The following is a 26,263-nucleotide window of genomic DNA, read 5'->3' on the forward strand; positions in this document are numbered from 1 at the left end:
TGTCTGATCTCTCAGGGTCCCCCTGCAGCTCTGTGGACTTCCTTCCAGTCCAGGCAGATTGTTCCTGCTTCACTGGCTGGGTAGGCCTTAAGCCAAGGCCCCTCTAGATGCTCAAGTGCTAGGGAGCTAGGCTTCTCTCCTATCCAATTTCAAGGCAGGGTGGGGGTGGGGGGTTGAGAGGTGGGACTCAGGGTGAGGTGGAGGATTGGGTTGGGGTGGGTGGAAAGGAACCAAACCCGAAGGCCACTGTCTCTCTGCCTCTTTTCTCCCCCTCTAGGTCCGGGATGGGATTTGTGTTGGGGACAAGTTCTCCTCGATGATATCCTCAAGGGCAAAATTGGGTCCTGGGAAAGCAATCACTGCCGGCTTTCCTGGTTCCCTAGGGATGCCCAGAGAGAGGGGATCGACTCAAGCAATCTTGGCGGAGACCAAGCATTTGGCTGGAGGTCGCTGAGTGCACAACCTAGGGCGAGGCCCACGAGGCTGCTTAGTGACCGTGGCGCATACCCCAGGAGCAGCGCAGCGCACCCGCTCTCTTCCTGACCCACAGAACCCCATCCCCCTCCCCCGGGATCTGCCCTGAGTGGTAGCAGGCCTAAGCCAGAGTGGTCGGGCTAGGGCGGAGAGGTCTGAATTAAAGGTGGGCAGTAGAGGTTCCTGGGGCAGGGAGAGTGCACTGGGCGGTGCCGGGAGTCTGGAAGACCCAGACCCCAGGAGAAGCGCGGCCCAGCGGCCCCAGCACCCCCAGGACGGCGCCGCGGACCCCTCCCCCATCGAAGCCACCTTCAGCGGAAAACGTGGGGTCCCGGCGCAGCCGCTTCTGGCGGCATCTGCCGCTCCCCAGCTCGCAGGAGAGCCCGCCCCGAAGGAGGGGCCGGCTCCGCCCCACCTCCTAGCTGCCTCCCTCCCCCTTCTCTTCCTTTCCTCCGGCCGCGAGCCCCCTCCTCCTTCCTCCTCCTCCATCCTTCCCCCACCCGGTTTGTGTGCCCCTCCCGCTGCGACTGGCTGGGAGGCTCTGCCGCCCCCGCCCCGAGAGGGAGGCGGGGGCGCTAGCCGCGGCGGCCACCCGAGGCTGAGGAGGAGAACGAGATCCGAGGCCCCAGGGCGGCCCTGCATCTGGACACGGCACGCGGGGGCTGCCTGTGCACCCCCAGCCGAGGGCCGCGGGGCCTGGCCTCGCCGCGGGGTGGAGGAGGTAAGGGCGAGTCATGGGCGCGCTGCGGGACCGCTCCTGGAGAGAGAAGGCAGGGAGGACCCCAGCCTCTGCCTCCTCCTCCTCTTCCTTCACCCCCACAGCCCTCGGGAGGCCCGCGAGGCTGCCGGACGGGGAGGGATTCTGGGCAGGCCAGGCCAGAGGCAAGGAAGGGGTTAATTTAAGGAATTAAAATCAGAACGTTTGAGACCAGGCTTCCCATCCCCCCTTCTAGTCAGTCGCTCCCCGAGCCAGGTTGGGGGTGGGGGCGGGCTCCGGTGGGACTCTGGACCTTGGAGAGCCGGGCCAGAGGGAGGGAGCAGGAAGGGGAGCGCCCTCAAACCCAGCCCTCTCCACCTGCTTCTGGAAAGGGGTGGGGGAGGGGCGTGGTGTTGAGGCCTGGCTGGGCACCTGTGCGGGAGTCTGAGGGTGAGAGGCTTTGGGTGTCTGTGTGCGTGCTGGTGTGCACGTGTGATGGTCTGGACGATCCAGAGGTGTGCGTGTGTGTGCACGCATGTTTCTCTCTTCTTGTAGCCCAGTGCCTCCGTTGGTGACTGTCCACGGTGATCTGGCTGTGTGCTCCTCACTGCATTGCTTTGCATGTGAGTGTGTGACACGGCGCCTGTGTGCGCGTGCCACAGCGTGCCTGTGGGTAGGAGTGGGGCCTGCTCTCTCCTTAGGTCGAATGTGCAGTGAGGAGGGGCCCAGATGGTTTTCTGGGTGTGGGATCCAGGTGCTCGAGCCATGTGTGTGTGACCTTGGGAGGTGTGTGCTCGCTTGCAGGAGCACAAGAGTGAAGAGGAGCTTAGAACAGAAAAGGCAGTGTCAGGGCTGCGGGGAAGCAGGGGACTGGATGCATTGATCCCTGTGGGTCTTCACTAGACTGCTCTGGGAGGTAACCTGTGGTGACCCCAACCCAGGTGTGGAGAGCCAGAACCCTGTCCTTCTTGGGGGATTTGGAGGGCTTTGGAGAGAGTCGGGGGCATGCCTTTATTCTCCATCCACAGGGACACTTCCAGCTGCCTCCCCATCCTCAGAACACCTCCTCCACCTGCTGGCAGATGTCTCCCGAAACCACTGAGCTTAGAGCTTCATTTCTTTGGCCTCTAACGCCATCTATTAACATCCAGATCTTCCTTCCCCATTTCTGTAAGTTCTACCTTCTCTGCTCCTTTCCTGCATGCCAATTTTTATGGAAAGAGGGAGAAAGAGCTCTTGGGCCCAGAAGGCCAAGTGAGAGGTAGAGGAGAGGCCAGAGGGGGACACGGGAGCCAGGGAGCATGACCAAGAAAAACCCAACTCTGCTAACTTATCCATTTGCCTGCTCTGAATTTAAAAGAGAAAGAGACTGAGAGGAAGTTTGGCTATAGCCACACACTTGTTTCTAGATTTAGGGATGCCTAGCCTATCTCTGGTTTGGGAATATTTATAGCTGGAAGGGGGTGATGGTTGTTGAAAGGTAACTGCCAACCTGCCTTTGAGTTCCCTGGACTTTCCTGCCTCTCTGGAAGCCCACCACTCCCTTTATTCAGTCATTCAACAAATATTTATTGAGCGCTACTATGGGCCAGCCAATGAATATTGTAGAGTTGGTGTGACATTCTCCTCCCAATCAGAAGAAACATATATTAAGACTAAGAGCATGGGTTTTGAAGTCAGTCAGGTAGTACTTGGTTCAAATCCTAGCCTATCACTCATTCCCTGGTGTGTAACAAACCACCCCAGAATTTAGGGGCTTAAGACAAGAATGATTTTTATTCTTAATGGTCTGTGGGTTGGCCAGGACTGTGGCCCTGGCTGTGGGCTCTCATGGCACCTCTCAGCAGCATTCAGTTGAGGGACTGGCTGGAAAGGAACATCAAGATGGCCTTTCATCCTCCAGAGCCTCTCTACATGGGACGTCTACTTGGTCAGTAATTTAGCCTGTTTTTTAATATGGCAGCTGGATCCCAAATGGAAGTATTCCAAGAGGATAAGCCCTCTGTGACAACAGCTTATCAAGCCTCTGCCTGCTTGCTAATGTCCCATTGGCCAAAGGAAGTCACATGGCCAAGCTCTGCATCAGTATGGGAGGGGACCACATATGGGGAAGAATCCTGGGAGGCATGGTTCCTGGGGGCCATCAAAGCCACAGTCTGTTCCAGTCACTTCCTGGCCTTGGGCAAGTAATTTGGCACTGTGAGCCTCACTTTCCTCCTAAAGTAGACACAGTACCACCTGTGGGCAGCAGTGTCTTGAGGATTAAATGAGAAGCATGGTATCTGAGCAGAGTAATTAGTAGGTAAACGTTCACTGTTCAAATTATTAGACTGGAAGCATCTTGGGGGCGTGACTGTCTTATTCATCTTTGTGTCTCCAGTGGTGGTCATGGCCCCTGTGTTTGATGTCTTTTTTTTTTTTTAAAGATTTTATTTATTTATTTGTGAGGGAGAGTGCACACGTGCACAAGCAGGGGGAGCGGCAGAAGGAGAGGGAGAGAATCTCAAGCAGACTCCCCACCAAAGGGAGCCCATGGAGGGGCTTGGTCTCACCACCCTGAGATCCTGACTTGAGCCCAAATCAAATCGGATGTTTAACCAGCTGAGCCACCCAGGAGCCCCTGTTTGACATCTTTTTGTTGGGTGGATAAACTAGAAAGAAGCAGAGAAGCCCTAAACCTTGGAGCTCTGGTAGAGTGACAGAGTCATGGGAAGAGACAGGGAAGCACTTGTTATTCCAGGTGATTCTTGGATTGACTTAATTATAACCAGATTCATCCCGTTCCATAATGAGGGGCAGAAATCACTTCAGCTATATGAAATCCATCAGTTCCTCCATTATTCAGTGTTAGTCCTCTAAGAATGATGCACTGATGTCTGCTGTGTGGGAGGAAGGTGTGAGGGTGAATCATTTGCATTGTCCTTGCCCGCCAGTGTGTGCATGGGGTGGGATCTGATGTGCAGATAGGTCTACGACCATCCAGCCTGTGACACCTGTTGCCATGTGTGAAGATCTACGGTAAGGGGTGATTCACACTCCAATGTGCTTTGAGCCGAAGGAGGGAGTCGAGGAGGCTTCCTGAACAGGTAGCATTTGAGCTGGGCCTGCAGAATTCCCCATGTGGAGAAGGGAGTCCCAGGAAGAGGGACTAGCATGAGCCAAGACTTAAGGGTGTGACAGCTCATGGCACTTCTCAGTGAGCTAAGGCCCACAAGCCTCATTAAGGTTGCACATGGGAAGCGGATGCAAACACTAGGCTGGCAAGGCTGAGTGGCGCTCGGGTCCTGGCCCACCTTGAGGGCAGTCAAAGCACGGTGGACTTTACCTCCCAGAAAATGGCCTGCGCTCAGAGACTTATTTGAGAAGAAGAGTGACACGACTGGATCTGTATTTGCAGAAAACATGAGAATTGAAAGCTGGTGGAATTAGGACTACAGTTAGCAATGGTATCAATGGATCAGATAGAAGGGGATGGTTATGGTCTGGGGCAGGGGCTAGAGGAAAGAGAGTCAAGTATTTAGAAGGTAGTATTACAAAAACTGGTGATTGATGAGGTCTGAGGAGGACTTTCAGAATTCAGAGATGCTTTGCGGGTTGTATCCAAGGTGAAGAGTAGATAATGAAGATGTTGGTCGAGACGGGGAAACAGGAGAAAGAAGCAGGCTTGAAGGTGAACATCGTGCTATTGTGAGTTCATTATTAGCCATAGTAAGCTCTGAGCCCCCGACATTAAAATATCATCCTTTTCATCCTCTCCCTCTGTGCAGGCTGCTTGTAAGGTGCACTTAAAAATTAAAAAAAAAAAAAAAAACTGCTGTAAATGTCAGGTCTAAAGCTTTGGGTTATGTGTGCCTCAGGATACCACAAGTGATGGTATAGATGAGAGTTAGGTTATCCCTAAGAAGCATTTAAATATGTTCAGGTGTCTCTCCTCTTAAAAGCTCTGTTTGGAATCTCCCACGCTGCTTCTTCCCCCTTCACAATTGAGGTTCCTGTGTCTACTCACTGTCTCTACCTCACTCTCCCTTTAACCCCATCAACTGGGTTCATGAAAGCGGGGCTCCCTGAAGTCCCCAGTGGACCCTTTGCGCCTCTGCTCTGGCTTGTGTCATCAACGCCTGCTGTTTACACTACTGCCCACTGCTTCCCTCCTTGACATCCTCTCTTCCCAAAGGTTTCCCACCAGAATTCCCACCAGAATCCCCTGGCTTCTGCCGGTTCTTAGGATCTTCTTGGTTCTTCTCCCTCCTCCACCTCTCTGAGGATCCACTTCTCCCCTGCTCCCCTCTCTCTGCACCCTCTCCCCGATCCTACTCATCCACTTTTACGCTTAAGGTGCGAAAACTGTATTTTTGGCTTCACATTGCAAACTATGTACTATCTCTACTTCCAGGGCCCACTGGGACCTCAAACTTGTGACAACTACAACCAAACCAATCTCTCCCCCAAATGTGCCTTGCTTCACTTTCCCTGCAAACTGAACCACAGCCCCATCTACCTAGATGCTCAAAACTCAAAGCTGAGATTGATCCTTCACTCCTCCCTTTAATACCAGCCACAATTATTCTGTCACCAAGCCTTCTTGACTCTCCTTCCTATGCTGCTTCCATTTCCATCCTTCTCATTGTGCTCCTGCTGCCTTGGCCAACAGTTTCAACTTCTTCCTGATCTTTTTTTTTTTTTTTAAGATTTTTATTTATTTTTTTATGTATTTGAGAGAGAATGAGTGAGAGAGAGCATGAGAGAGGAGAAGGTCAGAGAGAGAAGCAGACTCCCCAAGGAGCTGGGAGCCCGATACGGGACTTGATCCTGGAAGTCCGGGATCATGACCTGAGCCGAAGGCAGTTGCTTAACCAACTGAGCCACCCAGGCGCCCATCAACTTCTTCCTGATCTTGATCCCCGGTGGGCCGTACTCTTCACTGTACCTGATACATTCATGGCACAGAGGATGGACTCAATAAATGTAACATGAATGAATTCATGTTTTAATAAAGCCCAGGGGAGAATTCTAGCCTAAAAAATATCAATTTGCGAGAATGTTAGGACTTTTGGTCACAAGGGACAGAAATAACCATTCAAATTACCTTATGCAAAAACGGATATGTACCGGGGCACCTGGGTGGCTCAGTGGGTTAAAGCCTCTGCCTTCGGCTCAGGTCGTGATCCCAGGGTCCTGGGATCGAGCCCCGCATCGGGCTCTCTGCTCTGTGGGGAGTCCGCTTCCCTCTCTCTCTGCCTGCCTCTCTGCCTACTTGTGATCTCTCTGTCAAATAAAATAAAATCTTTAAAAAAAAAAAAAAAACAAACAAAAACGGATATGTACCAACTCAAATAACTGGAAAGAAGGGGGAGTGGGTTTGGGGCATGACCGTAGCTGGGTTCTCAAAAATGTGATGAGGATTCTTCCTGGTTCTTGGTTCAGCTTCACTCTGTTGCCATACTTTTCCCCCCACCGTGCATGGACTTCCTCCATGTGGTAGGTAGAGGTTACACAAGGCCGTAGACCGCTTCATGTTCACTAGCCAGTGATCTCAGAGGAACAGGAGACTCCTCAGTCTTTCACTTATATTTCCAGGGAAGGACTCTGTTGGCTCAGCTTGAGGAATGTGGCTGTTCTGGTGTCATTCACTGTGGCCAAAGAGGTGGGGCACCATGCTAGGCCAGGCCTGGGTCACGCAGCCCTGTCAGAACCACAGGGAATGGGGAGGGGCAGCTTACCAAAGAAGGAATGAGATGTTCTATCATCAGAAGGTGAAGAAGGCTTGCCAAACAGAAAAAAAAATGTGGAGGTCCACCGCGGGAATTCTCAGGGCCTGTTTGGTAGTGGAAGCCGTGAAAATGTAGGATTCTCTGTGTTTCTGGCAGAGACCATGATCATGTGACAGTAGACAGGAGCCAGGGAAGACACCCATCTCGAGATGGTTGGCCTTGTTTAAGGAGATGAGACTCACATACCTGAAAACTTTACCAAAAAAAAAAAAAAAAAAAAAAAAAAGTCAATGCCTTTGGTTCAGCCTGGAGCATCCTTCCACCCAATGAAAACCTTCAGCTGGGCTTAGAAGAAAGGAGACTTGAGATAGGCATTTCAGAAGTGGGGTGGGGAACAGAACAGGTCCTGCGGATGGTGAGGGGGCGGGTCCTGGCTGAAAAAGGAGGCAGGTCTTAGGGCTGCAGGGGTTGCTGATTTGGGGAGACCAGAATGCAAAGGAAAATCGCCAACTGTTCTGTCATGATACTAATAATACAGGACTGTGATCAAATTTGAACAGGCAACACTTCTATTTTTCTTCTTCTTCTGCCTCCCCCTCCCTCCATCATCATCTTGTCAGCATTTGGGCAAAGCTTATACTCACGCTGAGGAAGTGTACACATCTAGGCAAAAATATTCCTAAGAATGATTCATAAGCCATTCCTCTGCTCTGGCCTGTGGAGGGAAACTGTGGGGCAGGCTGGCCTCAGTGAAGAGCCACCTGGACCTGAGAAGTCCCTGTTCTACCCTGCATAGCCACACACAGCCTGCACCCCCAGACTTTCCCCTTTCTCGGGGCCTGGCTAGCAGGGTATTGTGCAGGAAGAGGATGCTTCAAAAGTATATGGGGAGGGGCGCCTGGGTGGCTCAGTGGGTTAAGCCACTGCCTTTGGCTCAGGTCATGATCTCAGGGTCCTGGGATCGAGTCCCGCATTGGGTTCTCTGCTCAGCAGGGAGCCTGCTTCCCTCTCTCTCTCCCTCTGCCTGCCTCTCTGTCTACTTGTGATCTCTCTCTGTCAAATAAATAAATAAAATCTTTAAAAAAAAAAAGTATATGGGGAGGGGAGAAGGGAGGCTGGTCAGTTCTGATGTCCGACAGGGCCCCCACAGAAGGGACCAGCACTTGGGATGGTCGGGTACACATGGATGCCTTGATACCAGGCTGACAGGACATTATGGAATAGCCCTGTTCCTAAGCAGGTGTGTGTGTGAGTGTGTGTGTGTGCTGAATTCTATTTCTTTCTTTCTTTTTTAAAAAGATTTTATTTATTTATTTGACAGACAGAGATCACAAGTAGGCAGAGAGGCAGGCAGAGAGGGAGAGGGGGAAGCAGGCTCCCCACTGAGCAGAGAGCCCAATGCGGGGCTCGATCCCAGGACCCTGAGATCACTGAATTCTATTTCTAACATCTGTGGTCACTTTGCCAACTTCTTCAATTTCATCTATAGTTGCTAATTTATTCAGGTTTTCTATTTCTTCTTTGGTCAATTTTGGTAATTTATATTTTCCTGGAAAAATATGCACTTCATCCAGATTTTCAAAAATTTGGGCCAAGAGTTGTACCTGATAACTTTTTAGTAATTAAAAAAAAAAAAACAAACAAAAAACAAAACAACTCTGTGAGTGGTTCTATCCCTTTTCTCATTCATAGTGTTATATATTTATTTTCTTTCTTTCTTTTTTTTTTTTTTTTTTGCCCCTTGAATAGATTTGCTAGAAGACTCTTTATTTTGTTGGTCTTTTCAGAGAACTATCTTCTGGATTTACCTCTAGGGGCTACTTTTTGGTTTTAATATACCTAAATGATGGTGATGTTAGAACAGTGACTAAGTATTTTTTTTAAAAAGAAATTTAAGTCCTTGTCTTCTAGGTACTAAAGTACTTCTTGGGTAAAATAATATAAAATCTTGGATTTGCTCAAAGTTATTCAGTGGTGGGGGGGGAGTATAAGGCAGGGAAGCAGGTGTCAGATGAAAGAAATTTGTCATAAGTTGGTCACAGTTGAAATTGGATGCTGGGTACATAGGAGTTTACTGTATTTTGTATTTTGAATATGTGTGGAAATGCCCATGACAAAAACCTATGTTTTCCTTTAATCCTTGTCCCACAATGCATACCAAAAATTTTTGGATTTTACAACTCCATTGTATAAAAGGAAACCATACAGCTTGAAGTATTTGCATGCTACCAAGTCACTGTCGGTTTATGCTATTATGGTTATTTGTTTAACGCCCTTAATTTAAAAAATTGTTCTAGACTTTTAAAAAAAAGGTAATCACAAAGTACGAAAAGAAAGCATATATAACTGTTTATATAGTCTTCGGGTAGGCCTGGACTCAGTAAACTTGATAACAAAATCAGAAATCCTAAAGATTTTTACTGAAGCAAACTATCAGCTTTATTATATCAGTAAAGACCATAAACAAGCCAATCAACACACTGGAGAAAACCATTTGTGGTATATAAATGACAAGGGATCAATATTAGAAAAAGCCTTTGAATATCAGTAAGAAAATATGAATGTTCAGTATAAAAATGAGCAAAATAGCGCAGAGGCAAAGTCACCAAAGAAATAAAAGGAATGCTAAATGTGTAAAAAAAAAAAAAAAAAAAAAAATCCCGCAATAGTAATCAGAGAAAGGTGAGTAAAGGGGCACCTGGGTGGCTCAGTGGGTTAAAGCCTCTGCTTTCAGCTCAGATCATGATCCTAGGGTCCTGGGATTGAGCCCCGCATCGGGCTCTCTGCTCAGCAGGTGCCTGCTCGTGATCTCTGTCAAATAAATAAATAAAATCTTAAAAAAAAGAAAGGCAAGTAAAACAGCCAGGCCACTTTTCACTCTCAAACTGGCAAGAGTACAGCAAGGCCAAAGAGAAGCCGAATTTGGCTGCAGTTGGTAGACGTTGGGAACCATTGAAAGGGCATGAGCAGGAGTCCTCTGTAGATAGAGGAGTCTGATGCCTAACGGGACAGAGGAGAGCCCCCAGCTGAAGCCCGGGTCAGCACTCTGGGTGTGAGGAAGAGCACAGAGCAGGAGAAGAGAACCACCTCAGAAAAAAGCCCATAGGGTTTTTTTGTTTGTTTGTTTGTTTTAAGAGTTTATTTATTTGACAGAGATCATAAGTAGGCAGGGTGGGGTGGGGGCGGGAAGCAGGTTCCCCGCTGAGCAGAGAGCCCAAAGGGGCTTGATCCCAGGACCTGGGATCATGACCTGAGCCGAAGGCAGAGGCTTTAACCCACTGAGCCACCCAGGCGCCCCAAAATCCATAGGTCTTGATGGTGAGCAGAGAGCAAGGTCGGGATGGCCAGTGTGTGGTGTGACTGGGAGGACAGTGAGGAAACAAAGATGGATCCTGGGGAGTGGGTGAGGGGAAGTCCAAGGTTTGCTTTTTGACGCCGGATGTCATGGTTTCAGTCTAGAGTTTCATTACCAGTGACTGGCAGCAGAGTCAAAAGATTTAGGCTACAAAAAGGATTTGCTGTCTCTCACAATTGACAAGTCCTGGACTGAAGTTTCAGGCACATCTGGATCTGGATGGCCAAGGGAGGTCATCAGGAGTCTCTGTGTTCTTGTCCAAGGAGGACAGAAATGGCCACGGACAGCTCCAGGCCCACATTCTCCCAGCAGGCACAGGTCCTGTAGTGGCTGTATGGGCCTGGAGTGGGAAATGCGACTGATAAACAGGCTAAGGTCATAGCCCAACCCACAGTGGGGGGAATGGTTCTCCAAGGGAAAACTGGGAGTCTAGTCACAAAGGGGGACTGGAGCTGAACAGCAAAAAGTATACGTGTCCCCTGCATCCGTCCTCTAAACAAGATCTACACAGATCCTGCTACCTGTACAATTTTTAAAATGCTTCTCTTTATGGTAACACAACGATCTCTCACAAAACTTAAAATACCCTTGTCCCATCTCCAGAAGGAGATGTTCTAAGTTCTCATCCATTTAGCAGTCCGGCCCCAATTCAAGATCTTGGTGGTAGGCTGTCTCTTTGGCAGGTACTGAGCTAGGCCCTCATGGTCTTTCAGCTGAGGGCCAGACAATGATGGAGGAAAGACCAGACAGCTGAAAGCACAAAATCCTCCCAGCTGAAGAGGGGAGATGAGGAAAAATACTCAGTGATCACAGACCATATGTGGTCCACATACTCTACCAGTTGGGGAGGACGGGATTCCCGGACTCCTGTTTTCGGCTTCTTTGGTTCTGCCATCTCCAAGAGCCTCCCTGGTCCTTCAGGTTCTGTGCCACGCAGAAAAGGGGCCTTGGGGGCTCACCTCCCACTGATGCAAGTGTAAGGGGTGGGGAACACTAGATGCTTAGTAATACCTGGCCTTTGTTTTCCAGGTTTGTGGGTTTTTCTGGCAATACAATCCCCTTAATCATTAGGAAGCTTTCAGTCAATTTGCATTCAGTTGTCCCCAGAGCCATTAACCAAACTAGAGACCTCATTGGAAGTTGTAATTCTTGAATCAAGTCCCTGGTGATGGTGTTGGAGGAGGAGCAGAGGTTGTCTCTTAGCAACAGCCCTTGGTGCCCTGCCCATCCCAGAAGCCCATGGTTCTGTTGCTTCTTGGGAGGCCTCTGCCACAGGGCAAGGCAAACCCTTCCTCTAGGGTGGGAGGCAGAGTCCATCTGCCCCTTCCCACTCAAGCCGCATCCCAGTGGAAGGCTGTTTCTGATGAAAGCAATGGTGGCACGGCAGGAAGTGTTCTTGAACGCCTGAGGAGTCAAGAGCCTGCCATGGCCCAGGTTTGTCTCTCTGTGTTTCCAGCCTCCCTATCCTTGCTTGAGCTGACTTTACTAGAAGCAGAGAACTGACTCTTAATTATCTGACTCTCAGCCATATTGGATTACTGGCCTCAGGCAGAAAGCGCCTCTCTAGGCAAAGCAGCATTTTCTTCCTCTGCTTTCAGATGGGCCCCTTTCAGCCATGTGTCTCTTTCTTGTTGGACCTTACTGAGGCTGAGGGAGCGGCCACACCCCAACAGGGTGACCTTTTTTACAAGGACCCTAAAGTTCCAGGTAGGAACATTACCTGAGCTCCAGAGACAGTGGGAGAGTTTCATCAGCTGCTTTGCTGCTGGGTAGCAGGCAGGGGTCACCAACTTCTGAGGGGGGAAGTGGTACTATCTTACTTCCCCTCTTAGTTCAGCTAATTCCTCCTTAGGGTCTATTCCTTTAAAAAAAAAAAAATCCCATTTCTCATTCTAGTTTCTGAGTTAGGACTTCTTTCTAGTGCAGGTACCACAGACCTGACTCCAAATGGCTTAAACAACGAAGGGAAAGGATTGGCTCACCCAACTGAACAGACCAGATCTCAAACAGTGTCTGTGAGAAATCTCTTTCTCCATTCCAATTCTGCTTCTCTGCTTTGGCTTTGTTCCCAGGAGGTTCCTCCCCAAAGAAGCAAAGATAGCTCTTGCAGCTCTAGCCTTCCCCATCAGCTTAGACACCTGAGGCCAAAGAGGATGCTTTCCCCCCAGTAGTTCCAGAGAAGTCCTGGAGGGAGGAATGACCCCTGGACTCAACCTGGGTGATCTCTGCCCATCCTGGGACTCTGTTTGGCCAGGTCCATATTACTTTCTTACCCCTGGAGCCGGGCTGGACCATCAACCCCCACTCAAAGCATGTGGATGGAGAAAGTGGGGAAGGAAGAATGTTTCTCCAAGGTCAAAGAAGAATGATTTTATCAGGAGAAGGACTGGGTGCTGGGCTAGTAAAGGGAACAGTCACCCATACCCCCATATGGAAATCCCTGAAGGCGATGGGAACTCGAGAGCAGGTCAGGATGGAGATGCAGAGCTGAGAGTCAGTGGCTTAAAGCTAGGAGTGAACTTGTGGAAGCAAATCCGACTGCCAGGAAGAGGGCAGATGCAAAGAGGGTGTGAAGGTGGACCTCTCATCAGGAAGATTCAGAAGGCAGTAGGAAGAGGAGGTTGGAGAACCCAAATGGGCAGCTTCATGGCAGCCTGGATGGAGGGGCCAGTAGTGTCAGCCAAGGGACCAAGTGGGTGGAGATACCTGATGACAACTGGATTGATAAACGGATGGTCTGTGACCCAGAGGAGCACAGTGTCAGCAGAGGGTGGCTGAAGTCCAGTCACAGGCAGTTAGGAAGAGGAGGGCAGTGATGAGTGGGGTAGAGATTCCACGAGGTAGAAGAGGTATGACCAGAAGCCAGAGATGAGGGATGAGAGGCAGTGGGAGTTCAGGGTGACTGGGGGTAGGATGTCAGGAAGGGTGGTGGCTTGTGCTAGAAATAGCCTGAAGAAGACAAATATGGTGGCCCTTGGAGCAAAGGGCAGGGGCAGGACACTTACTGGAGACCGACCTAGCAAAGGACTCTGAAAAAGGACCTACACACCAAGAGTGGCAGTGATGGGAGGGTACAGAAGCAGGACAGGAATAAACAGTGACACACCCACACAGGTATCATCAGGTGAGGTGACAACTTGGTCGCTGCAACATGGTACCAACAGTCCACCCTGTCTGATGGGTATGGTTTGCATGACATGGAAATAAGCACCTTCCTTTAAAGACTTTTTTTTTTTTTTCAGATGTAAGATACATACAGCCAAATACATATAGCGCAGTAGCTTTAAGCATTTAGCCTGATTATTACATATGTATTCACATGTATAACCACCACTCCTATCAAGATCTAGAACATTTTCAGCATCACACAAGGTTCCCTCCTGTCCCTTCTCAGTTTCTAGTCTCCAGGGAGTAACCGCTATTCTGACTTATATCATGATGAATTTAGTCTGTTCTTGAACTCTGTATGTATGGAATCCTACAGTGTGCCCTCTGCTCTGGCTTCTTTTATTCAGCATAATGTGGGATGGGTTCACCCATGTCCTTGCATGTACCAGTGCTTCCTTTTCTTATTGCTGGATAAAATTTAATTTATCCATTCTACTGGTGATGGGCACCTGGGTTATGTCTAGTAGTAATATAGGTTGGAAGTGTTATAAGTATAATGAATGCCTCCCCCCACCAAAGATTTCTCATTCTTTCTCACTGTCGTGCATGTACACTCCTCACCCCTGCAGGTACTAGAGCAGGCCGGCCCCCTCTAGGAGGCCAAGCCATTGGGATACCCTTCTTTATGGGTGTGTGTTTCCTGGGGCAATTTCCTTACGCGTGGGGGAGACCATCCTCCTACGGCTTACTCCCTCTCTTCTAGCCTCCTCAGCCCTCGCCGTGGGCGCCCTGAGCCTTCCCGACCCCGTGGGGGGGCTCGCCCGCGGCCCCCCATGAGCGCACCCGGCTGACCAGCGGGGCGGCCGCGGTGGAGCCCGGGCGCCACGGAGGCGGCGGGGCCATGGCCTCGCTGGACCTGCCGTACCGCTGTCCCCGCTGCGGGGAGCACAAGCGCTTCCGGAGCCTGTCGTCGCTGCGTGCTCACCTGGAGTACAGTCACACGTACGAGACGCTCTACATCCTCTCCAAGACCAACAGCATCTGCGACGGTGCCGCCGCGGCCGCTGCCGCCGCCGCCGCCGCCTCCGGCTTCCCGCTGACGCCCGAGCCCGCCGCCCTGCTGGCCGTGCCCGGCGCCCGGCGCGAGGTCTTCGAGAGCACGTCCTTCCAGGGCAAGGAGCAGGCGGCCGGGCCGTCGTCCGCCGCGCCGCACCTGCTGCACCACCACCACCACCACGCGCCCCTCGCCCACTTCGCGGGCGACCTGGTGCCCGCCAGCCTGCCGTGCGAGGAGCTGGCCGAGCCGGGCCTCGTGCCCGCCGCCGCCGCACGCTACGCGCTGCGCGAGATCGAGATCCCGCTGGGGGAGCTGTTCGCGCGCAAGTCGGTGGCCTCCTCCGCGTGTTCGACGCCGCCGCCCGGGCCGGGCCCCGGGCCCGCCTCCGCCTCGCCTGCGTCCCCCTCGCCAGCCGATGTGGCTTACGAGGAGGGCCTGGCGCGCCTCAAGATCCGCGCGCTGGAGAAGCTGGAGGTGGACCGGCGGCTGGAGCGGCTGAGCGAGGAGGTGGAGCAGAAGATCGCCGGCCAGGTGGGTCGGCTGCAGGCCGAGCTGGAGCGCAAGGCGGCCGAGCTGGAGACGGCGCGGCAGGAGAGCGCGCGGCTGGGGCGCGAGAAGGAGGAGCTGGAGGAGCGGGCGTCCGAGCTCTCGCGCCAGGTGGACGTGAGTGTGGAGCTGCTGGCCTCGCTCAAGCAGGACCTGGTGCACAAGGAACAGGAGCTGAGCCGCAAGCAACAGTGAGTGGCCTGCGGGGGCCCTGTGGGCGGGTGTGCCCGTGAATGTTCCTGACTGGGTGACCGTGTGTGTCACTGCTGCTGCCACCACCGTGCGTGGGCCCGAGTGTGGCTCTGCGTGTGCCTGTGTGGCCATGGCTTGGTCCTGTGGCATCTGTGGCCATGAGCACATGATGGTGGTGTGTGTGGGGCCAAGAGCGTCATGATGATGTGTGTTTGGGACTGTGAGGACATGCAAGTACACCCGTGTGCCTGCCTATGACAGCTCGTTCTCTTCCTTCTCCATGTCTCCAGCCAAGGCCAGACCCTGCACTGTGGCACCAGATCCTCTAACCTTTTGCCGACTCAAAGATGTGGCACAGTTCAGCTCTCTCTCTTTGCCATCATCAGATTTTCCTTGTCAGCTATATCATTCCTGAAAGCAGCCAAACGGGAGGTTGCTTCTCCTATCCGCCATAACCTCACGGCCCCCTTGCGCTGCTGCCCCTTTCCTCCCCTTCCAGAACAACTCCTTTAAAGTTTATACTCCTTATCTCCAATTTCCTTCTCCACTTTCTCTCTTGGATCCACTCTGATCAGATAGATGTCCACCGCCACCACTGTCCTCCACGTCACCAACTACCTTCAGTCGCTGAGTCCCATTCCTCACCTCAGCCTGTCAGCAGCATTTGACACAAATGAAACACATGAAACAAATGAAATGAAATGAAACACAACCTGAAATGCTTTCTTCACTTGGCTTCCAGAACACTCTCCTTTTTTCTGCCCCTTCTCGGTGTTCTTTACTCGCTTCTTATTTCTGCGGTCCTTAAATGTAGAAGGAAATATAAGGATGTTATTTATCTACCCCCATCGGGATTCAAGTAAGCTCTGTGGGAGCAAGAGCTTTTCTCAGGTCTGTCCACTGCTGTGCCCCTAAATACCTAGAACAGTGCCTGACACCTAGACGGTGTTGAATGTGAATACATTTGGGAGTAAATGTTCAAGTGACTCTGAAGGGTGCTGTGTGTACATCCCAGAGGCTTCTGCATCTGAGAATGTTTCTGAAAGTGTGTGTGTGTGTGTGTGTGTGTGTGTGTGTGTGTGTGTTGGGCTGTGTGAGCGGGACTGTGCCTGTCTCAGATGGCGCGTATGCCTGCAAGTGAACAGGACATGAGCACACGTACGGAACTGTGTGTGGCCCTGTGCCCGTGAGTGTTTCCGGAAGGAGGAGGTGGCCCTGGGTGTGATTGTGAATGTCAGAGCGCTTCCGTGGGGATGAGGGATGTGTGGCAGGAGCGTTGGGGCTGGGTCAGTGGGGTGTGAGCGTGGGTCTTGGGGTCTATGGGTTGCATTTCTGGGTGCGCGGTAGCGTGGGGCGCGTGCTGCGTGGACCCACGTGAGTGTGTCTCTCCCTCCCACTCGGGGTCTCATCTGGAGGGTGGGTGGGCAGGCAGGGACCGAGGCACCTGGGTGAGAGACTGCTCCGGCCCAGGGAGGTGGTGCAGATCGACCAGTTCCTGAAGGAGACGGCGGCACGGGAGGCCAGCGCCAAGCTGCGGCTGCAGCAGTTCATCGAGGAGCTTCTGGAGCGTGCTGACCGCGCCGAGCGGCAGCTGCAGGTCATCAGCAGCAGCTGTGGGAGCACACCGAGCGCCAGCCTGGGTCGTGGAGTGGGTGGAGGGGGCGCTGGGCCTGGTCCCCGGGGCCCCGGCAGAATGGTGAGTGTCCACCTGCCGTCCCTGCTCCACTCGCACCCCTGCCCCCTCCAGTGCCACCGTGTGCACCGCCTGGCCTGGCATTCCCTGTTATGGTCCGTGCTTCCCTTCTATGGCTCTTTCCTGCAAGCCGACTCTGGAGGGGTCTGAAGGAGGGGTCCGGGAACAGGGGTGCCCCTCTGACTGGGCGGAAGTGCCAGCCCCTGAGGCTGTGATCCAACTGCCCCTGTTCTCAGGGGCCCATCTCTGCCCAAATGAGAGCCCAGGAGCCACAAGCTGGGGTCTGGGGTGCTGGGTGGGTGTGGGGAGGGGGGTGGTGAGCCTGCCTTTCTGGGCTGTCTGTCTGTCTTTTTGTCCATCTTTCCCAACTTTTTTCCTTCTCTCTCCTCTCCCTCTTCTCTTCTCTCCATCTTGTGCCCTATTTCTCCTGCTCCTCCTCATCCTCTTGCCTCCTCTGCCCCTGCCCCTCCGCCTTTCCCTCCCGCGCGGGGGCCCACAGCGAGAACACCACGCGGGCCCGGCCATGCCTAGCACATACGCCGTGTCGAGGCATGGCTCCTCTCCCAGCACAGGGTAAGCCTCGGGCCTGGCCCGTCCCACACAACCCACCCTCACCCCAGAAAGATCCACTGGCCCCCTGGTTGGTTGGCCCATCTGGGGCCTTGGCTCCTTCTCCTTTCCCCGCATTCCTTGGGTCACCTCTGTCTGCCTCTCCATACTCTTGGAAGGGGGCTCTTGGAAAGTAGGGCAGGGGGTTTGCCCTTGGTAGGGGTGGCATGGGGAGTTGGGGCCGACCTGGTGCCCCTCACTCCTCACCGTCTGGTCCACCCCACCCCAGGGCCTCCAGCCGTGTCCCCGCTGCGTCCCAGAGCTCAGGCTGCTATGACAGTGACAGTCTGGAGCTACCCCGGCCAGAAGAGGGGGCCCCCGAGGACAGTGGCCCTGGGGGCTTGGGCACACGGGCCCAGGCCGCCAACGGTGGCTCGGAGCGCACCCAGGCCCCTCGCAGCTCAGGCCTGCGGCGTCAGGCCATCCAGAACTGGCAGCGCAGACCCCGCCGACACAGCACGGAGGGGGAGGAGGGTGATGTCTCAGACGTGGGCTCGAGAACCACCGAGTCAGAGGCTGAGGGCCCCTCAGAGGTCCCCCGCCCTGGGCCTGCTCTGGCTGGGCCACTGAGCAGCTGCCGGCTCTCAGGTGAGTCCTGGAAGGGTAGGCCAGAGAGGCCAAGCTTTCCTGGGTGCTGGGCCCTCTCAGGGGACACGGGGCTGGGGCAGTAGATCTCTTGGGCTCCTGCACATGTTTTCCCATTCTCCCAGACTTCCCGCAGTGAGGATGACAAACTCTCCTACAAGTGTCCTGGGAGGCGGGGCAAGGAACTCCTGAGACAGAGCAGTGCTGCCGCACAGGGGTGTTCATGTTGGGGACTGTACAAGGATGCCATGTCTCAGGGGGTCCATTCACATGATGGGCTCGTTGACATTTACAGGACAGTTGCTGAGTGTTCACTGCAATCTGAAGTCCCTGGAACAGCAGGGAGAGCCCCCCCTCTATATATGCACAAGGCATGTGCATGTGTGGGTGGGTCAGGGTCAGGAGGTTAGAGGGCTCAGGTCAGGTGCATGGCTGCTCTTGAGTGACTGTTCTGGGCAGGCTCGCCCTGGCCTTCTGTTCACAGAGGCCGGGTTTCTATCTATCTGCACCCTCACCCTCTAAACCCTTGCCTTTCCTAGGCTTGACTCAGCTGCTTCATCTAGGGGGTGAATTTGGACAATACGCTGATGTATGATTTTTAAAAAACAGTTTACTTGAGGAAGGGTCACCTTTTTCTAAAGTGTATAATTAGAGATGGGGTGTGCAGAGGAGGGGGAAGCAGAGGCCCCATGTCCTTCCCAAGTCACTGGTCCCCCAGCAAGGGTCTCCCTCCCATGCCTGTTCCTTCTATAGCTCCCACACCACCCCCACCTCCCCACCACAACACCCCCATTGGCCTTTGACCCTCCACACTGACCTTTGACCCTCTGGTATGTGCAGCCCGCCCTGAGGGAGGCAGTGGGCGGGGTCGGCGGGCTGAGAGGGGCAGCCCCTCCCGCTCCAACGAGGTCATCAGCCCGGAGATCCTCAAGATGCGCGCTGCCCTCTTCTGCATCTTCACCTACCTGGACACGCGCACACTGCTGCACGCTGCCGAGGTCTGCCGGGACTGGCGCTTCGTGGCTCGCCACCCCGCGGTCTGGACCCGGGTGCTGCTCGAGAACGCCCGCGTCTGTTCCAAGGTGCCTGTCTTCGCCCGCCGGCCCTGCTGCGAACCCACCTTTCTTCCCGCAGAACTGGGGCCCTCGAGGTCTGGCCCTTGCATCCCTTTCAACACCCCAGCTTTAGCCTGGCTCCCCCAGATGCTCTGACGGGGCCTCCTGTCTTGGGGCTGGTCTCCCTCCAGCCCAGCCAAGCTCAGGCCCCCCATCGCCAGGCAACCCCTCTCTCCCCGCAGTTCCTGGCCATGCTGGCTCAGTGGTGCACCCAGGCCCACTCCCTGACGCTGCAGAACTTGAAGCCCCGGCAGCGGGGCAAGAAGGAGAGCAAGGAAGAGTATGCGCGGAGCACCCGGTGAGGCCAGGGAGGGTGGGTGTGGGGGGGGTACTGCGGGCACACCTGGAGCTCCACCGGGGAGGCTTCCTGGGGCAGGGAGTGGCCCCTAGCAGTGCCCTGAGCTCTTGGCCATCCACAGGGGCTGCCTGGAAGCGGGGCTGGAGTCCCTGTTGAAGGCTGCAGGGGGGAATCTGCTGATCCTGCGCATCTCACACTGTCCCAACATTCTCACCGACCGCTGCCTCTGGCTGGCCAGCTGCTACTGCCGCGCCCTGCAGGCCGTCACCTACAGGTAGTTCGCACCCTCTCCACTGGGGGCCAGAGGGGTCCCTGCGGTCTGCATACCCTTCCCCCAGGGCTCTCAGGCGAGGGGACCCAAGAGTTCTCTGGTTCAAGGGAAGGGAGAAGGTGCCACCAGAGTGGGCGGTCCCAGATCTGTCTTTTCAACAGGAGCGCCACAGACCCGGTGGGCCATGAGGTCATTTGGGCCCTGGGCGCAGGTTGCAGAGAGATCGTCTCCCTCCAGGTGGCGCCACTTCACCCTTGGTGAGCCCCAGCAGGGGTTTGGAGGGGCTGGGGTTGAGCCTGGGCTGGGCTAGCTGAGGACTGAGCCTATCTGGGTGGGCCATTCCAGAAGATGCTTGAGGGGACGGATTGACGTTCCATCAGTCTGCGTGTTTAGCTGTTAGGAGCGGGGCTTCAAAATCGGACCTGGGGTGACGTCCTGGCTCACTGGCCGTGTGATAGACGGCAATCCAGGCGTGCCTCAGTTTCTCAAGTGCAAAGTGAAGGTGACATTAGAGATCTTTTAGCCTTAGTGGGACTGTAGCTGGCTCAGATGAGCTGTATCTCTACAGCCTGTATGTCGGTGTTCAGTCAGCGCTAGCTAGAAATAGCCATGTCTGGTTGGCACACAGAAGGCCTTTGAGGAAGGTCGATGTAGCATCCACAAAGGAGGTGGTCGTTGGAGAATCCAGATCATTCACCACTCGACTTGGCGTTCCTCAAACCAGGCTTCCTTGTCCCTGCACTTTGTCCTCCAAGCCCTCTCTGCACGACAGCTCCTCCTGGGGCGTCTCATGTCCTTCCTAGCCACCTGGCAGAATCCGTCCCTGCTCCCCGGCCCCCATTCCTGTCAGGTGCCTGGGCTGGACCCCTGCTGGAGTTTGTTTTGCCGTCATCTTTCTCTTTCTGAGTCACCACCGTACTCGCAGCTCTCAGGGCCGGGCTGTGAATGTTCGCTTCCATATCCCTGGTACCAAGTGTGTAGCAGACACCAGGGAGCCCGCTGTTTGGGCCAATGCCGAGGAAGGAGGTGTTCAGGGAAACGGCGGGTTTGCTGTGTGTGGCGGGCTGGGCGGAGCAGTGAGTGTGGAGAGGAAGGTGGGGGCAAGGTTAGGAAGGTTTTGCGTAAGGGGGGTAGGTTTTTGCATTTTACCTAGGAAGTGCTCGGGAAGCCTTTTAGTATTTCTGATCTTAAAGACAGGATCACACCAGGCTGGTTATGTTCTCTGTACCCCCTCCCTGCCCCGCTCCTTGAGGGCAGGGACCATCTCTGTATTGTCACTGCTGTGTCCCCAGGGCCCAGCTCAGTTGTGCTCCGCTCTAGTAGACACTTGAGGCCCATTTGTTGAATGACTGAGTGAGAGAACATAGGAGCGAGGGGCTCGCTGTCAGCAGTGTGGCTGGGTGAACCGGCAGAGAGACTAGATGAACCCACACGAATGTGGGTGGTGGTGCGAATGGTGCATTGAATAGTTTTTCAGGAATCAGATTCTGTAGGTCTCTGCAGGGGTGAGGAAGGGTCAGGGATGATCCCAGGTTTCTAACTTGAGCTGCTGGGTGGTTGGTGGGGCCCCAGCCCGAGCTGCGGGTGGGGGTGGGGGAGGCATGAAAGAGGAGCAGCCTCGGGGTGCTATGCAACCAGAAGCTTCCTTGACAGCCGTCTCTCTGCCCCATTCTCCAGCCAGCAGCCCACGCGCTTCAGTAACCGCTGCCTGCAGATGATTGGTCGCTGTTGGCCGCACCTTCGGGCCCTGGGGGTTGGGGGTGCTGGCTGTGGGGTACAGGGCCTGGCGTCACTTGGTGAGTCTTGCTTCGGGACTGGGGTGGAGGGTGATGGGAAGCAGGTGTGGGTGCGACACGGACGTCCCGGAGGGGCTTGGGGCTGCGGCCCGGGTGGTGGCAGGAGCATGGAGGCACTAGGCCGGCTGGAGGCGACCTGGGGAGTTTGTCAGCAGGACCTCCCCTCCTCCTCCTCTCCCTAGCAAGAAACTGCATGCGGCTACAGGTCCTGGAGCTGGACCATGTGTCAGAGATCACCCAGGAGGTGGCTGCTGAGGTCTGCCGGGAAGGCCTGAAGGGACTGGAGATGTTGGTGCTCACGGCCACCCCTGTCACCCCCAAGGCCCTGCTGCATTTCAACAGTGAGCGATGGGAACGCGGGGGGCGGGGGCCCGCTGTCCTTTCTCACCATGCCTGGTCAGCAGGTAGCATACCCAGGTCCCTGTCGCTCCTTGTCAGCAAGCGCCAGCACGGGGGCGGGGGGCAGACCAATGAGGCTGCCAGTCTCTGCCTCACCACCTGTGTCTCTCGAGGCCAGTGTGGCGTGTGAGGCCTGCTAGCATCTGGTCCAAATGGTTCAGTGCCACAGACATTTATTGCCCTGTGCTCAGCCCCCACGGGAGACATGAGCTGTAGGCTGTCACCTGTTCCACGTGGGGCTCTGGCCAAGGGCAGGGGCAGGACGGACAGGTTAGGAATACAGGTTCTGGAGTTGAACTGATCTAGGTCTCCATTCTGGCTCTGCTGCTTATCAGCTGTGTCACTGGGCAAGTTACTCTGCTTCTCTGGGTTCTGTATCTCTGTCTTCTAAGCAGACATTCTGGAATGGGTGGATGGATCAGATGAGATCATGTGTGTGAGCCCCACCAGGCCCATTGTCAGCGTGAAGACCCCTCTCTCCATGCTACTGCAGACTCCACATGTGTCCTCTGATCCCACTGCCCTCTGCCACCTACTCCACCTTCACTGAGGACACGGGCGCCCAGCTGGGGCAGCTCACCCTCTTTGGGGCAGGGGCTTGGGCAGAAGCTGCTTTCTGACCCCTGCTCCATGCCCCCACTGGGACATCCTCCTGCCAGCACAGCCAGCAAGGAGCTGAGTAACCTCCAGCACCTGGTGTCACCGCCCTCAGGACCCACAGTAACCACCAGGTGGCTCCTTGGTTGCTCAGGCTACTGGGGCATGCCCCCTTTCCTGAGGTCCTGGTCACACCCAAGTCCTGAGCCCTGAAGATTTCTTGACTATCTCACTATTTCCAAGACCCTGTTCCTCCCTCCCCCTCAGCCTCATGGCCCAGCCCTGGACTGACCTCTAGGACTAACTGCTCAGCCTCCATAAGCATGACCTCCAGAACCCTCTCAGCCTCCTTTCTTCCTCCTCCTCCACTGACTTCATGGCAACATCTAGTTCCTTAAGCCCTCCATTCCCAACTTGTTTGCTGCCCGCCTCCCCTCCATGCTCCAGAGAAGACCCATCAGCCTCACCCCAGCTGCTCTGTCCTTGAATTCATTTCCAGATGGCCAGGCCATACTGTCCCCTCTGCCAGGGATGCTCCTAGAGCCTCTGCATGATTGACTGTTGCCCACTCATCCTCCCAGAGTCCACTGCAGCCTCTGCTGTATGACCTTGCCCTCCATGCCCCTCACCAACCCCTTGCCTGGTTGACCCTCTGGGTGCCATGGGCCTGCTTTCCTCTATGTAGTGCCCAGTGCCTGGCACGTGACTGTCTCTCTGTAGGGTTCTGGGTTCATTAAGTACTGATAGGAGAAGCAGCAGTCCCATTGTCCAGGCGAAACGTGAGCCACCACCTTACTGCCCACCTTTTCCCAGGCATTTGCCGGAACCTCAAGTCTATTGTGGTCCAGATTGGGATTGCTGATTATTTCAAAGAACCCAGCAGTCCCGAGGCCCAGAAGCTGTTTGAGGACATGGTGACAAAACTTCAGGTGAGGAGTTGGCTTTTAGGCCCCGCAAGACCTGAGGTGGCATCCCTAGGCTGGGGTTGCTGACCTAGGCATGTAATGGGAGGGCCCCGCTTGCCTGACCCTAAGGGGAACTAACCCAGGGTTCGGTCTACAGGCCCTACGACGGAGGCCCGGCTTCTCTAAGATCCTGCACATCAAGGTGGACGGTGGCTGCTAACCCGGGCGGGGGGCGGCAGGGCCTCTGCCAGCCCCACACCAGGGCACTCTCTTTGGACCTCCAGAGGGACCCTGATTGGACTAGACCTTTGGAGGCCTGGTGTTATCCCTGGCTTCCAGGGAAGGGTTGAGTTTCCTGTTCTTCTCCTGGGACCGTGGAGCAACAGGCCTGACCCTGGGCACTGCCTCTTCAGGGCTGGGGCTTGGACAGAAGCTGCCCTCCGACCCCTGCTCCACCCCCGAACTGGGGCATCCTTCTGGGCACAGCCAGCAAGGAGCTGAGTCACCACCAGCACCTGGTGTCATTGCCCTCAGGACCTGCAGTTAACCACGGAGTGGCTCCTTGGTTGCTCAGGCTACTGGGGCAGGCCCCCCCACCTTTCTTTCCGGTCAGGGGGCTCCACTAGGCCCCAGCCAGAGTGGGCTCCCCAAAGCAGCTCAGACTTGGCAAGGAGGGCTCCTTTCCTCATCCTGCCCTGTTCCAGCTCTCTGTGGGACATCCCCTTCAGACATCCTTCCTAGGCTCCGTGTCCACATTCCCCAGGGATAACACAGATAGGCCTATGGGTCTGGGAATGTGGTCACCCAAAAGTGGGGAGCAGGGGAACAGCGAGGTAATGGGAATGGGCTTGAAATGGCAAAACATTCATCTAGAACTTTTCCCCAGGATATTGAAACCACCACTCCCAAAGGGGGGAAATTGCCAAGTAGAGAAAACTTAGTTTTTACTGCTGTAGAAACAACAAGACCTTTCCTCCCAGCCATCGCATAACCTCATGACACACCAGAGCTAAATTCAGAGCTAAAAGGTGCATGTTTCTATACCTTCCTCCAATCCCAAGCCTCTGGAAGGGTAAGGCCGTAGCTCTGGGAAACCTTAGCAGCACTGAGCAGCAGCTCCTATCCTCAAGAAGTGTTTTTCTGGTGCTTGGGCAGGAACGAAATGGCCTCTGGGTCCCCAGTGCTGTGGGTGGGAGGGAGTCACTGGGCTGCCTTCTGTGCTGGGGCCTGGAGGAAGCCAGGAGGAGGGAATTTTGGTTCGTTTCCTTGTCTGGCTAGCTTGTTTGAAGACATGGCCTTGGTAGGGAACCAGACCCATGGAGCCAAGGACGAGGAAGAGCAGCCTCATCAGACTTGCCTCCCTCCACAGTATTCATGGGCCCCATGGGCTGTGGGCTCTGCTGGAGTGCTTCTGGCCAGGGAGGGTGCTGGGGCCCAAGCCAGAGCCACTTGGCTTGGAAACCACAGAATGCAAATGGGGGTTTTTATGGACTCCTGCACAGTTCTGGTAAGACCAGGTTCTGACACTAAGGCTCCAAAGACTCTCCCCAGTTCTCCTCTCAGAACTCCCCCAGTGGTGGAGAGGCCTTGGGTCCTGCTAACATTCACTTGGGAAGTTCTTTCAAACACTAACCTCAATCCATCTTAGGGTTTCCTTCTTTCCCATACAGGAGCCAGCTCTGCCCTAACCATTAGGCTGCCGGTCCTGGCTGGGCCCTGGGCTTCTCTAGTTTCTCAGCCCTTTCCAGGGACCTCTCTGCTACAGCCTGGCTTGGACATCAGGACCCAGCCCTGGGTTACCCTGTACGGAGCCCTTCAGATCTGGGACCCCACAGCCTCAGTATCCAGCTCCCCCGGCTCCACACCCAGCTCGTCCCTGCTCCTGTTGATTTTTCCTCCCATGGCTTATTCTGGCCCTGCCCTTGGAAGACCCCCAAATACCAAGGGTGTCTGTCATATTGGCAACTCCCTGTCCAGTCCTGCACAAAGCCTTGGCCGTGTGGCACCCCCAATTCCAGAGCAGCTTGCCCCACTGTCTCCCACCTGCCTGGCCCTGTCCCCAGGAGTTGCAGTAAACACGTTTCTGTCCTCCAGGGGCTTGTGAAGGGCTATGGGGGTGCCCTGGATGCATCTGTTTTGCCTTGCCAGCTGTACTCCCTGTAGCTTCTGCTCGAGACCCTAGGACCAGAGGTGCTGCTCTCCCCATCTCCTGGACAAAGCACAAAGGGAGGCCCTGCTTGGCCAGAGCCTGCCTTACTGAGGGATTTTTTCTGCCCCATGAAGCTTCCATCCCTGAATACAAGACTTTGGGCAATGTCTCCCCGGGTGGGTGCCCTCTGGAATGCCTGGCATCAGTCCTGGAAAAAGGAGGTCAGGGTGCCCGGGCAGGGAGCTAGAGTGGGAGCAAGGCAGTGCTGAAAGGACTGATTCTAGGAGTAGGTTCATTTACCCATTCATTCAATCATTCATTCATTCATAAGTGCAACAGCCCTGAGCACCACCAGCATTGGGGGCAGAAGAGTGAATAGGCCACCCCATTCCCATCCCCCAGCTCCGCTAGGAGGAAGTTTGGCTAGGAAGTCCCCACCTTGTATCTCCCAGCTGAGTGTGAAGGGGGTACAGGACCTATGGCATTGGTCCCTGGCCCTGCCAACAGAAACGATGGGTCATAGCGTGTCCCGCCGCACAGCTGCCCCAGAGCTCACAGACTCATGCACGTTGGACTTCATGCATGCTGAGAAGTGGCAGGGTGCAGGGCCCTCATCCCCTGGCTCAAAGCTATTTTTTGACTCTCGGGGATGAGCCCTGCTGCTGTACGGGGAGCCCATTTGCAGAGATGCTCCATTTGGTCACTT

The 26,263-nt window shown here is 54.6% G+C and overlaps 1 protein-coding gene across 2 annotated transcripts; it reads left to right on the forward strand.

Annotated features, from left to right (window-relative positions):
* The first annotated feature begins 920 nt into the window (after positions 1-920).
* FBXO41 (F-box protein 41) lies at positions 921-24,946 on the forward strand. Of its 2 annotated transcripts, XM_032873638.1 has the most exons (15): positions 921-1,195; positions 1,727-1,794; positions 2,200-2,341; positions 14,109-15,139; positions 16,611-16,836; positions 17,333-17,406; positions 17,672-18,030; positions 18,868-19,109; positions 19,325-19,440; positions 19,562-19,714; positions 19,873-19,968; positions 21,389-21,507; positions 21,690-21,848; positions 23,317-23,432; positions 23,566-24,946. In XM_032873638.1, exons 4-15 carry the CDS (start codon positions 14,247-14,249, stop codon positions 23,626-23,628), a joined length of 2,616 nt encoding a protein of 871 aa, XP_032729529.1. In that variant the 5' UTR covers positions 921-1,195; positions 1,727-1,794; positions 2,200-2,341; positions 14,109-14,246; the 3' UTR covers positions 23,629-24,946. The 2 variants fall into 2 exon arrangements, with proteins under 2 accessions (XP_032729529.1, XP_032729528.1); XM_032873637.1 differs by lacking the exon at positions 1,727-1,794.
* Positions 24,947-26,263: the final 1,317 nt, after the last annotated feature.

The sequence above is a fragment of the Lontra canadensis genome, unplaced genomic scaffold, assembly GCF_010015895.1.
Source record: "Lontra canadensis isolate GAN:19392208 unplaced genomic scaffold, GSC_riverotter_1.0 scaffold50, whole genome shotgun sequence".
NCBI classification, from domain to species: domain Eukaryota; kingdom Metazoa; phylum Chordata; class Mammalia; order Carnivora; family Mustelidae; genus Lontra; species Lontra canadensis.